Source organism: Populus alba, chromosome 5, assembly GCF_005239225.2.
Source record: "Populus alba chromosome 5, ASM523922v2, whole genome shotgun sequence".
NCBI classification, from domain to species: Eukaryota; Viridiplantae; Streptophyta; class Magnoliopsida; order Malpighiales; family Salicaceae; genus Populus; species Populus alba.
This window is the reverse complement of record NC_133288.1, coordinates 17,151,167-17,164,481: the sequence shown is the minus strand read 5'-3', so window position 1 is coordinate 17,164,481 and position 13,315 is coordinate 17,151,167. Positions and strand designations below refer to the sequence as shown.

At 29.0% G+C, this 13,315-nt stretch overlaps 1 protein-coding gene across 3 annotated transcripts; it reads left to right on the top strand.

Moving 5' to 3' along the window:
- Window positions 1–1,811: 1,811 nt before the first annotated feature.
- Window positions 1,812–5,595, top strand: LOC118029249 (probable L-ascorbate peroxidase 6, chloroplastic/mitochondrial). Of its 3 annotated transcripts, none has more exons than XM_073409063.1 (12): window positions 1,812–2,112; window positions 2,198–2,305; window positions 2,472–2,592; window positions 2,676–2,776; window positions 2,863–2,950; window positions 3,059–3,126; window positions 3,210–3,296; window positions 4,106–4,180; window positions 4,290–4,367; window positions 4,453–4,557; window positions 5,029–5,091; window positions 5,401–5,595. In XM_073409063.1, exons 1-12 carry the CDS (start codon window positions 1,930–1,932, stop codon window positions 5,551–5,553), a joined length of 1,230 nt encoding a protein of 409 aa, XP_073265164.1. In that variant the 5' UTR covers window positions 1,812–1,929; the 3' UTR covers window positions 5,554–5,595. The 3 variants fall into 3 exon arrangements, with proteins under 3 accessions (XP_073265164.1, XP_034888974.1, XP_034888975.1); XM_035033083.2 differs by having other exon boundaries at window positions 2,195–2,305; XM_035033084.2 differs by having other exon boundaries at window positions 1,813–2,112; window positions 2,195–2,305; window positions 5,242–5,595.
- Window positions 5,596–13,315: the final 7,720 nt, after the last annotated feature.

Sequence of the window (13,315 nt, the reverse complement as noted above, 5' to 3'; positions counted from 1 at the left end):
CAGAATCAAATTGCCAACTTCAACCTCTTTTACATTCATTTTGAGACAAATAGTTTGGTAAAAAAGTGAGGAGTCGTGGTGTTTGCTGAGTCCCCTCTTGTGTAATAAGCTAAGTTTATAATTATTTGATTGATCTAGCTTTATAATTAAACAATCCAAGAGCAGTTTATTATTTTTTCTAGTGCTGATCCTATCCGATATCCACCCAGAAGAAGGTTAAAATTAAACCTTTTTATGCTTTTGCTTATGTTGTTTTGACCACCTAATCTTATCATACGAAAATTTGATGTGTACAATAATACGTTACAGTTACAATTACAGGATATTTTAAAATAGCTAGGTATTTCACTGTAACAATCCTTGCTAGTTATAATTTTTTTAAATTTTTTTCCTTAAACTTTATTTTAATCGTAGCAAACTATGATTGATGACTGATTTCTTAAAAAATTGTTCAAAAAATATGAATTTCAACAAAAACAAAACTATAAAACAACGAGAAATCTAAGTAACCATAACCAATCTCAAATTTGCAAAAAAAAATAAAAATAAATGTTTGGCCCACATACTTTTTTTTTTCTTACTCTACAATCCATTTAGTTTTTGTAATTTAAATTTTGATTCAAAATTGTTTTTTCTTAGCATTTTATTTCTTGACTTCAAGAGAGAGTTATTTGAAAAGTGTTAAGGAGAGCGAAAATAATGTTTTACCATAATTCAACAATAAAAAAATTTGATTTTAGTATTAATAGATTTCATTTCACGATAAAGTTTTCTTTGAGGTATTTTTAAATTTTTATTTTTGAGGCAGTATTTTGGGCCACATATCGGTTTATTGTGATTTTGAAAGTGTTTTGGGCAAAAAAAATGTCAAAAAAAAGTTTTTGAGTCAAAGGAATATAATTCTTGATTTTTTAGCCATCACAATGGTTAGAATTTGGAGAAAACAGATGATACATCATCTGCTTTTTTTATATATAAAAAAATTAGAACTGATGACATGTCTTTCATCCCAGGTACAATTATAAAAAAAGGCCCAGATATACGGGCCTTGATGAAATGGGTCAGGTGGGCTAACTTAGTTTGCCAGGCCTAGTACCACCTGACTTTTTTTTTTTTTTTTAAAAAAAAATTCAATTATATTTATATTAACACCCTTTATCTCTTTTATTTTATTTAGAGAATCTCTTTTAAATGATGATGATTTTTTGGTTATGTGTTTAATGTTTGAAGATATTTTTCTAATTCATTTATGATTTTTATTTTTATCTTTTATATAATTGAGCTATATTTTTTTAAATAAAAATATTTATTTTTAGATAATATTTCTAATATGTGTAGCATTGCATATTATTTATTTATTTTATTACATCAATTTAATATGTTTGTTTGTTTTCATTATCATTTGATCAAATAAAAAATATTTTAATTAAAAAAATTTAGCTAATATGATTTGGTAAATGTCTTGTCTAGCGAGATTAAATATTTTAATCTATACCTGTCTCTTAGTTTTTCATGTTTTATTTTCAAGTGTCGTTAATGATTTTTTATTTATTTATTAGTGCACATAGTTATCAATTTATTTAATTACATTTAGACATATATTTTTTTATTTGCACTTAAATTTTTTAACTATAAAAATATGTTAAAAAACTTACATATACCATGAGAAATAAAAATATTTGATGCATAGCGGAGATAGTATACAATGTATGATGTATAATGTATAGCATAATGAATAACATACAATGAAATGACACAAAGAAATCCGATTCTATTGCGAAACAGCCTGTATAAATGCGCGTGTGCGCACCACATTCACTTCATCCAAAACACGAGGAGAGCCAGCCAACCAACAGATAAGCGGGTGCAAAATCCCAGATGGCATAGTACCTCTCCCAACTAACACTATCTCAACCAAAATCGCAACCAATGGCTTCTCTCAGTGGTGGTGCCGCCGCCACTTCCCGCCTCCTCCCCTCCCCCTCTCGCGTCCGTCGCTCTATTTCTTCAGCTTCCTCCTCACTCTCTCTTGCCTCCTCTTCCTCTTACTCTCCTTCCTCTCTCAAATGCCTCCGATTCCCTCCTCGCTCACCCCTCATTTTTAAGGATCAGGTCTCACTTCCTCCCCCACTCTATATATAAATAAATTATATTGCGCTGGCTGTTTTTTTTCTGAGTTTTTTTTTTAATGTAGAAGCGATCGTCAATGAGCACCGTTGCTGCGGCGTCGGATTCTGCTCAGTTGAAGAGTGCGAGAGAAGATATTAAGGAGCTTCTTAAATCTAAATTTTGCCATCCTATTCTGGTAATACTGTTTTATTATTTATTTTAATTTACTTGATATAAACATTTTTTTTCTCTTTAAATTTCAATGATCAACTCATAATAAACTGCTTAATTATTTGCTAGCCAAGAAAAAATTTCGCTTTCTAGTTTCTATGCTGATATAATGCTGTTGTTTTCTTTTATAGGTTCGGTTGGGGTGGCATGATGCAGGCACATACAACAAGAACATAGAGGAGTGGCCAAAAAGGGGTGGAGCCAATGGAAGTCTTAGATTTGAAATTGAACTTAAGCATGCAGCCAATGCAGGTAATTGTTTCACATTTTAATTAGTGTAACTAATAATTAGCTTGGTTCTGTAATATTTGTTGCCTAATTAACTGGGATTTTAGGGCTTGTTGATGCATTGAAACTGATTCAGCCTATCAAAGATAAGTATTCTGGTGTGACATATGCGGATTTGTTCCAAATGGCCAGCGCAACTGCTATAGAGGTCTAGGTTGCTCTTCTGTGGATTTAGCGTGATTTGTTTGAAATCATTGTTTAAACATTTTATTGATAAATGTGTTGTGGTTTTAGGAAGCCGGAGGCCCCAAAATTCCCATGAAGTATGGCAGGGTGGATGTCTCAGTCCCTGATGAATGCCCTGAAGAGGGGAGGCTTCCCGGTAAGTATTTTCAGTTTGAATCCTTTCTTGTAATAAATGTTTTTCATAAACTTAATGCTTGTTAACTACAGTTAAGTATTGATATCTAAAATTCTAATTGGTGCATAGATGCTGGCCCCCCTAAACCTGCTGATCATTTACGAGGAGTTTTCTATAGAATGGGATTAGATGACAAGGTAATCTTAATTGCATATCATGCTTTGCTTGATGCTATCTCAATGTGTATATTATGTTTGCTGTTTAAGTCTTTAAACTGCAGGAAATAGTTGCATTGTCTGGTGCACACACACTAGGAAGGTCTAGACCAGAACGCAGTGGTTGGGGCAAACCAGAGACGAAGTATACGGTATTAGAGCGACTTCTTCCAATTTTTTAGAATATAAGTATTTCTAGAGTTGCTTAATCGTAGACTGCACAATCATCATTTATTACTGTTATTAATGTTTCATTTCAATATGGAGATTCCCTAGACTTTTATGTCTCATTAAGGTTAAATTACTACTAACCAATTGATTCCATATGCAACAGTAGATATAGCTTTATGTATAGTACACAAGTGAGGGATTCTAGGTGATGGTTCCTAGTGATTTCTCAATCTCATATTCAGAGTTACCTTGAAAGATCCTCAATAACCATTAATCCTGATTGCTCAACCAGTAACTTTGATTTCTATACATCTTCCTTCTCATTTGACATCACTGTGAACTGGGAGCATATCTTTTGCTCATGGGCTAATAATTGTTCGAATGAGATGCTAGAAACTGACTACTGGTCAAACTTTTCCCTCTCTCTATATATTCTCTATTTTCTGGAGAATTGCAACTAGTGATATATGATTATAGCCGCCAGGCAATTCTTAAAGCTAAAACATGCAGTTGAGATGTTAGATCTCTATTACAACTTCCTTATTAACTACTACCGTTTCCTCTGTATTCTTTTTGTCCTTGATAAAACGTACAGCTGAGCATTTGACATAGGATTATTGCATGTTTTCTGGTTTACAAATATATGTAATTGATGGTTTATCTTTGATATCACCATCAGGATCCTTTTATCTCATCTTGCAGCCTGTATAGAGGGTAGTAATAGAAACAGTAGTAGCTATAGAAAGCATTGACAGTTGGATATTTACACATTTTATCTGCTGCTTGACAGAAAAATGGGCCTGGAGCACCAGGAGGGCAGTCCTGGACAGCAGAATGGCTGAAGTTTGACAATTCGTACTTCAAGGTTTGACAATCAGAATGTGCTATTTATACCATAAGAAAGATGTAAAAATTTGGGTTGGGGAGTGGGGGTGTTACAATGCTTCTTTGCTGAATATGATTTACCTGCACAGGATATTAAAGAAAGAAAGGATGAAGATCTACTTGTATTGCCAACTGATGCTGCTCTTTTTGAAGATCCTTCATTCAAGGTAAAATGGATTGAGGTTTGAGAGTAAGATGGTCAAGAAGCACATAACAATCTTTTTAATCAGCTAAGCATTGCATAAACTGCAGGTGTATGCAGAGAAATATGCTGAAGATAAGGAGGCATTCTTCAAGGATTATGCTGAAGCCCATGCGAAGCTCAGCAATCTTGGGGCAAAATTTGATCCTCCAGAGGTTTGTTAGCCAAGTGTTGTCCCGAGATGCTCAATTCATGTCTTTCGCCTTTACCCACGTTCTAATGATTACTATAACTGCCCTCGAAAATATTTGAAAGGTCTTGGTCAAATGTTCATCTTATATATGCAACCCAGTTTTTTCAGGAAAAAAAATAAAATTGAGAGCTTATGATGGCTGATGTTTATGATTTCTAAGCCTTGTAAAATAGTTCCTGATTGATGACATGTCATGTGAATGTGCTTTCACTCACAGCTGCGCATGCACACATTCTTTCCATGAACTCCGGGGTTAGATCCAACTAACCCTTTGTTAACTTGTCCATGCATGCTTACCTACACATACACCGTCTTTTAAAGTCTTTTTCTATGTTTAATTTATTGGAACTACCACGATTAGATTCAATTGTAAAATACAATGGTTGCAAGAAAGTTTGTAACTTGAAAAACTAAATGATGATTTGGTGATCAGGGAATTATGCTAGATGGTGTTGCAGGAGAGAAGTTTGTGGCAGCCAAGTACTCCTCTGGAAAGGTCGTAATTACAAGCAAGTTGTTGCAAAACGTTCTGTTAATTGTTAATCATAAAAGTTCCTTGGTTTTTAGGGTTGCATGGATGATTTATATGGCAGAAATATACGTTTTGCAAAATGTTCATTTTTTCACTTTTCATGATTCACTGCAGGACTAAAAAACAAGCATCTTGTTTTCTACTGCCGTTTCTTTTAATAATACAGACAGGATGAAGCTACTTGCAATTTTTGTGAAATCACATATAAAACTTGGAAGTCTAAATGAAGAAGAAAGGAATAAATTCAACTAGTGTTGCCTATTTGAATTGCAGAGAGAGTTGTCAGAGACTATGAAACAGAAGATTAGAGCAGAGTATGAAGCAGTTGGCGGGAGCCCAGATAAGCCTCTCCAATCTAACTATTTTCTAAATATCATTATTGTGATTGCTGTTCTGGCACTTTTAACATCTCTTCTTGGAAATTAAGTTCTTTTCTGAGGATCCTTATTAGATCAGTGTTGTTTTGTATCCACTCTGCTTTAATTGCGGTGTTTCCTGAGGTGCATGATGAGCTATGCATGCATCGAAAACCATAATGTATTGAGGTAATGATTGGTTGAAGGATCCGAAACGGAGAGTCAAAGCCAATGCATTTATATGTGAGCTCCACTGTCCAGGCCTAAACGGCTCAAGGCAACTCTATACCCAGCCGCACTCTTTTTGAAGTGTCAATCCCACACTTCTTAAAGCATTAAAAACTCATAAAATAATCATTTAATTAAAAAACAACCTCTCTCAATGTTATTATTTGAATAAAGTTTCAATTATTGCTCACTCTCAGAGTAAACCCCAAGGGCAAACAGGCCAAGTCAAATAAAGAAGTCCAGCCAAACAAGATTCACAGCCCTCAAATAGGCGCAAGTGAGAACAATAGAAAATTACATTAATTTTAAAAATAAAAGATTCCATGAAAAAAAATTAAGGATTCATTTGTTTGGTGAAAATTGGTTTCTTAAAAATTACTTTTTAAACTTTTATGTGTTTATTTATCATTAGAAAAATAAGTCAATAAAAAATAATTTTCAGGCAAAAGAAAATCTGAATTAATTTCTAGGAAAGTGTATTTTTTTTGGACGGAAAATAATTTTTAGAAGTTGTGAAAAATTTAGAAATATCATATTATTTGGTGATTATAACAAATTTAGTTATCAAACTTTTGATTGTTATATATTTTGTTTTGATTTTTTTTTTCAATTTCACCCCCTAAGAATTTGATTTGATTTTTATATCAACTTTTGTTCTTATTTTTATGATTGTTATTTTTTTTTCTTTTATTATTTTTTTAATTAAAATTTTTATATATCAAATTTGATTCTCATTCTTTTTATTGTTATTTATTTTATTTAAAATAATTTATGAAATTGTAATTATTATTATTTTAATTTCATTATCTTTTAATTTTTTTTATCTGTTAGATTTGATTTTTATTATTTTGATTATTATTTATTTTATTTGAAATAATTTATGAAATTTATATTTTTTTTTCAATTTCATTCTCATTTATAAGATTTGTTCTTCATTATTTTAATAAATTTAAAAAATATTAATAAGTTATTTTCTAACTTATTTTTCATAATATAATTAAACATTGAAAATATTTTTCAATTTATTTTTTATGACAATACCAAACGCAGGAAAATAATTTACTTTTCAAGGAAACCACTTAAAAAAAAAAACCTATTTTTCAGCAAACAAACGAGGTCTAAATTAATTTTTAAGAATAGATGATTTTCATTGAAATGAAAGTTTTAACAAAAACAATTTACGTTAATCCTTAAAATTGAAGATTTTATCATTTTAAAAAAGAATTTTGATTTTTTCAAAAAAATTTTGATAATGAATAAGACTATTTTAAAATACTAGATTAGACTAATTTTAGATTTTTTAAAAGGTTTTGGAATGTAGACTCATAAAAGCTTTTTTAAGGTTGGTCACATTTTAATAGGTTTTAGGTTTTATAAACAAGTATAAAATTTAATATCAAAACATGCAATGTAATAAATTCCTTTTCTTTTTCAAACAGAAAAATGAAAATGTAAAGTAATATTTTACAATAATAATATGTTAATTACAAAACTTGCATGAACATCAAATAAATACATTTGTTTTTGAACTAAGCTCTTGTTCATGCATTTAAAAATCAAAAGTTGGGTGTTTCCAATAAAGTGGGGAGGTGTTGTTGAGGCTTCTGGTGGTTGTCATAGTGGTGTAGAGAATTTTGGTGGTTTTTTTCTCTAGATTAGGTTTTCTTCTTTTTCTATGGATTGTGCTTCTTTTTCTATATTTTTCCTTCTTTCTTTTTTTTCCTCTCTTGTTCCTTTATCCTTGATGGAACTCTCTAGTTCAAAATGAACTAGTTTAGTGATCTACAAACCCAACTCTTTTGTTCCTCATGATTTGGGTTTTTTGGTGTTTGGGTATGGTTTTCTCTTCTTTTCTTTCCTTTTTTTTTTTTTTGTACAATAATTTCTAGCCTGAGTTAAAAACTTAAAACACGTTATTTTTAATTTGTGCAAATATAGCCAATTTCATCTTTTTATCTAATTTTCTTCAATTAAACCCTAAATTGCATGTCAATATGGTTTTTTGACTGGTTATAAATTAAATTCTTGCATAATTGCAATTAGAAACTGTATTATTTTAATATTTGCTTTTTAAAATGACTATTTCTGAAAAAGACATTCTTCTTTTTTGAATTTTTGGGAAATTTTAGGGTTAAAAACTGAGGAGTAATAATAATAAAGCCAAGATCACTAATATACTCATCAAGCTGCTTGGGGAAATTCTCCAATCCCAGCTATCGTTTTCGTTTTAATTTCGTTTTTTTTTTTTTTTTAATATCACCCAGAGCTTCTTTGCAATTTCTCTTCTTTTTTTTTCTTGCTTTTTCGGTGGAGACATCTGGATGCGGAAGTAATAACGTGCGGCGACTTGCGTTGGCAATTTGTAGACCCTGCAAAAGTGGTCGGTTAGAATGAGCCCACCCATTGGCTACGCTATCAATCAAAACCCGTCTAACAAAACAAGGAATAATATTTTGTTTTCCCATTCATCAGAAACAATATTCTTGCCACGTGGCAATCCATCCCTTCATGCGTTCCCATCAAACTTCTACTTAACCACAACAACTACAGCAGCAGCTATCGATCATTCCTCAACCTCTCTATTTGACGCGTCAAAAGCCACCGTCGAATATGAAAATAGTTGATGATATTGTTAGTTTAATTTCATTATCATAGCTATAAAAACACAATTAGATATTAAATAATAAGTTGTGATTTGTTGAACTAAGATTGTAAAAAAATAACCCCACTTGACTACATTGCGGTTCGATAGATTCTCTTAATGTAAAAAAATATTCATGAGTTGATAGCGTGTATTTTTACAAGAAAAAAAATATTAATTATTAACTCTAAATCTTATATATGTAGATTTAATAAAATAGATTGAGAATTATATACGCTAATAAATATTAAAATAAAATTAGCCACCATAAAGGTGACAAGAAAATTAGGGGTGCTGTTTTTATACAAAAACTATTTTCATCTAAAAATACTTATTTAAACACCCTTATAACCTTTCAAATACAATTAATCAACCTAACCCCACTAGAAAAAAATAGTCAAAAAATACAAAATCCAACCAAGAAAATAAACTTTCTCACAATCACAATCTATCTTTTCATTTAATATAAAGGTTTAAAAAGATCATAATATAACTTCAATTGTCAAATAAAACTTGCTGACATTAAAATCAAATTATTTCACTGTCAAAATATGGTCAACCACCAATCTTTTTTTTTTTTTTTCACTGTAAACCAACAACTTTCTCTCTCATCTCTCAAATTCAGGAACTAAAATGTAAATACAAAAAAGTGTTGAATTAAATCATATAATTTCCAAACTAAAGGACTCAAAAATAAATTTGGACAAAATCTTAAAGCTAAAGGCACTAACACTAGATTCCTTTTTTTTTTTTAAGGGATACCATTTCACCAAGAGTTTTGATCCTTTTATTTTTTATTTTTTGCAAACAATAAAATTAAATTATTTTTTGCAAAATCAAGAACTAATTTGATATCAAGGTTTTTTAGACTACAATAACCCCGAAAAAAGCAACATAAACCAAATCACTAAGTCAAATCACCAATCAACACAATATGAAATAATAAAATTAAGAAAAAAAGCCTTGATGAGTGAATTGAAAAAAAAAAGAAATAATGGAGCAAAAAAGAAAAAACATGTATTCTTTTTATATAAAGGGTTGTCATTTTACTTTACTTTCAATTTCAGTCCTTTTATTTTTAATTATATGAAGGTAATCAAACCAAATTTCTCTTTGCAAATTCAAAAACCAAATCAATGCTGGGGTCTTTTTTCCGAGAATGTGAAAACCCAAAAAAATAAAGCATGAAATAAATTATCTAGCTCAATCAACAATCAATGTAACTAAAATGATGAAATAAAAAAAAATTAATCTAAAAGAAATCAAGAATAAAGATAATGAAAACACTTTGCAAATCTACTCTGTTTCCAGGTCATAGTGAAATTATGAAGTCTCTTTGTATTTTTTTTTTTTAATTTAATGATTGGGGTTTGTGTACATGTGTGAATTTAGGGTGTGTTGGGAGCACTTAAGTTAATGTTTTTGAGTGGTTTTTAAAAATGCTTTTTACTTAAAAAAATATCAACTGATGTCTTTTTTATTGTTTTATAATGATAATTTTAAAAATTAAAAGAAATTAAAAATAATTTATTTTAATATATTTTTAAATAAAAAAATTATTTTGCATCACAATTTCAAATATTAACGCAAAGTCTTACATTGGAGGGGCAAGCCATCATAACATTCATCCTGTTTGGCAAATAGATTCACAAAACAAACGAAAGCTATTCACTCAAAGAAGAAGAAAAAAGGCATTGTAGGGATTCCAACAAAACTTTTCACCTCTACTGTGAGGAGAAAAGAGAAGTTGAAAAGACAGAAAAAGTGAAGTTGAAAAGACACGGGAACATAGCATAGGATATATACCAGCAACATTCGTGTCATATTAGGCACCATTGTGCGGTTTAGTCATGATATTTTAAAATCATTTTGAATTTAATAAATAAATAAATTTATTTTTTATTAGTGGCTTTTCCTTTTTCTCCCTCTTTTCTTTCTTTTCTTCTCCCTTCAAAATTTATGCTGAACACTTAAAGTTTTACAGTTATCCTTGTAGTTAATATTTCAACTTTAATTATTATTTTTTTAATTTTTAATTTTATTCTTGATAATTTTGTAAAAAAATTTTTTTTTTTAGTTATATCTTTCAATCTCAATTTGCTATATATTATTTTGTTTAATTTGATCCTTATTTATTTGATTTTTAAATTTTGTTCTTGGTTTTTTTGTAAAAAATTTATTTATTTTTAATTTCATATTAAATCTCAATTTGTGATATATTATTTGTTCATGTTCGATCTTTATTTTTTTTTTTATTTATTATAAAATTTTTATTTATTTTCAATTTTATCATTCAATTTCAATTTGTTATCATTATTTTTTTTTAAATTTGTCCTTGCTATTTTAATTATTTTTTTTGTCTTTTTGTTGAATTGATTTTTCTTTTTAATTTTACTATTCAATAAAAAATTTATAGTTTTTTTCGCTAATTTATTTTTTATTTCAACTTTGATCATTATTTTTTTCAATTGTTATTTTTAGTTCTGGATCCTTTTGTATTATTATTTTTTTTTCAATTTTATTCTTGAACATTTGATGGATGAGTGTTTTTATATATGGTACTTTTGGTCTAATGACCCGAGTTATGGTTTTGAAAAGTTGTTGTGCGAGTTGACATTCTTTTTTGAAAAACTTATTGTTTTTTCTAATTTTCTAATTCGATGTTTTTTCTGAAAAAAAAAGGTCTTATGGTTTTCTTAATTTTCTTTTTCATTAAGGTATTTTGATCTCATGATTTGAACTGTGAGTTTAACGAGTTAGCTTTCTCTTTACAACCCGGTTATAGATTTGTTATGCTAACGTAGATTGACTCAGGCTAAGTTTTTTTTATTCTTTTTTTATATAATTTCATTATTCTATATTTATTTAATTAAAAAATTAGCTACATTATTTTTTCAATTTTAGAAATAGATTTTTTTTTCAGATAGCCGTGACACTTTTTTTCAAATTTGGTCAATCACTATCATTATTTTTTTTATTTAATTAAAATAAAATCAATTTATTTAATTTTAATCAGGATCTATAGTCCAAGATATAATTTAAAAAAAAAAACACGCAATATTTTTTATGGAAAAATAATCCAGTCCCACAGTATAGCACACGGGCCAAGATCCAGTAAATTAATAAACAGGAACGACTCTCTTTTTATCCAATATATATATATATATATATATATATATATATATAAAGGGACACCGAGTGTATTGTTGTCTCTGTACAAGGTTCACAAAAATAAAAATGCACGTCTTGAATAAGAAATCCTGGAAGGAAGACACGTAGTCGGATTTCATTGAATGCGTGGCAGCCATGACACCTCAAAGCTCTAGCATTATTGAATGCAGCCATATTTTCATATGGGATTTGCGGGGGTGATATTTCGATGAGAGTGTGTTCCTGTCATCTTGGAAATCAATGCTCTATCTGGTCTGGGTCTGTAGCAGTGAAAGAAAGAAGTGTGTGAGATGTCCAGTTGTACATCATGTCGAGAAACAAGGATATCAATCCACGTGTATGGAAAGCGAAGGAACACCTCACCTTTTTCATATTTGAAAACAAAACGGTTAAATCCATGGTCTTTATATGTGGCTCGGGGTTGACCTGTTCTGGGAAACGAGCTCTGGATGATATTGATTGGCTTGACTTAATTTTAAAAAATAAAATAATTTTTTTATTTGAGATTTTAATATTTTAAATATAAAAATTAAAATAATTTATATGGATGGAGGTTATAAATATTATAAATAATAAAATTTAAAAGATTATTTCTAAAAATTTATATATCATATACTAAAAATATATTATTTTCTTTTTTAAGTTAAAGTATTTAAATCAAAATAATTTTTTATCTTATATAAAAAAAATATAACTTTTTTTTATATATAAATATGGAGTATATACTTTAATGAGCTTCTAATTTTATACTGGAAAAATAAAAATTATCTTTTAATATTTATATAATAAAATTTAATATAGATTAATAACCAATATAAAAAAAAATAGATTCACGCGTAGAAGATTACACCAAGCATGCGAGGCAATGCCTATCTTTTGTCTTCCATAGTAATTTGTTTTTAACCTTTAAAATAAAACCACCATGTTGTAGACGTTTTGTTTTGGGGTGCACCATAAAAAAATAATATATAATGCTAGTTGTTCATTAATTTTTTTGGCTGGGCGAAAAAAGCACCCACGAATGAAAAGTATTTGTAAATTAATTTACTTTGTTTCGGAGAACCATCACGGAATTTGTTCCACCTCTTAATAAATATATATTTTAAAATTATTTTTTTTATTTAAAAAACAGGAGTTTTATTAAGTTGCAAGATCATGCAAATTCTAAACTAATTTAATGAGTCGCTCATATTTTTCCAGGTCAACTACAGCCTAATTTTTTTACTTTTTTAAACTTAATTAGAGATTTTGAATCAATCTGTTAAACTGGATTAAATCTAATAAATATAGTTTAAAAACCTGCTATTTTATATATTTGATTTTGTTAAATATAATAGATCATTCAACCACAACGAGATATAACTTTCCTTTTTAAGAGAGTTGATTTTTGAGTACTTAAATAACGTGCTTTGAATGCGGATGAATACACATAGCTAATTAGCTAATTTCATTGTTTTTTTTCTACTAATTATTATTTTATTTTATTTGTAACTCTTTTCAGAGGTTGTCGTCACTCAATTATTATTAAAAAAAAAACAACATGCTTCAAGCATGGATAAGCATGGATGATACATTGACCCATGACACATTATTTTTTACCATTCAACCAAAACGAAATAGAACTTTCCTTTCATGGGAGTTGATTCTGTAGTGTAATTAAATAACGCGTCTTGAATTTAACTCTGAACAAATACACATTGATTGTTTTTTTTTTTTGTACTAACTCAGTTATTTTATTTTTACGTAAATAACCATTCAACTTCTTTGAAATAATTATTTTTTTATTAGCACT

Excerpts from the sequence above, each read along its gene's own strand:
- LOC118029249 (XM_035033083.2), top strand. The coding sequence starts at position 1,930 with ATGGCTTCTCTCAGTGGTGGTGCCGCCGCCACTTCCCGCCTCCTCCCC. Across the intron at positions 2,951-3,058 it reads TGAAGAGGGGAGGCTTCCCG|ATGCTGGCCCCCCTAAACCT; the intron begins GTAAGTATTTTC and ends ATTGGTGCATAG. Across the intron at positions 5,092-5,400 it reads CCAAGTACTCCTCTGGAAAG|AGAGAGTTGTCAGAGACTAT; the intron begins GTCGTAATTACA and ends TTTGAATTGCAG.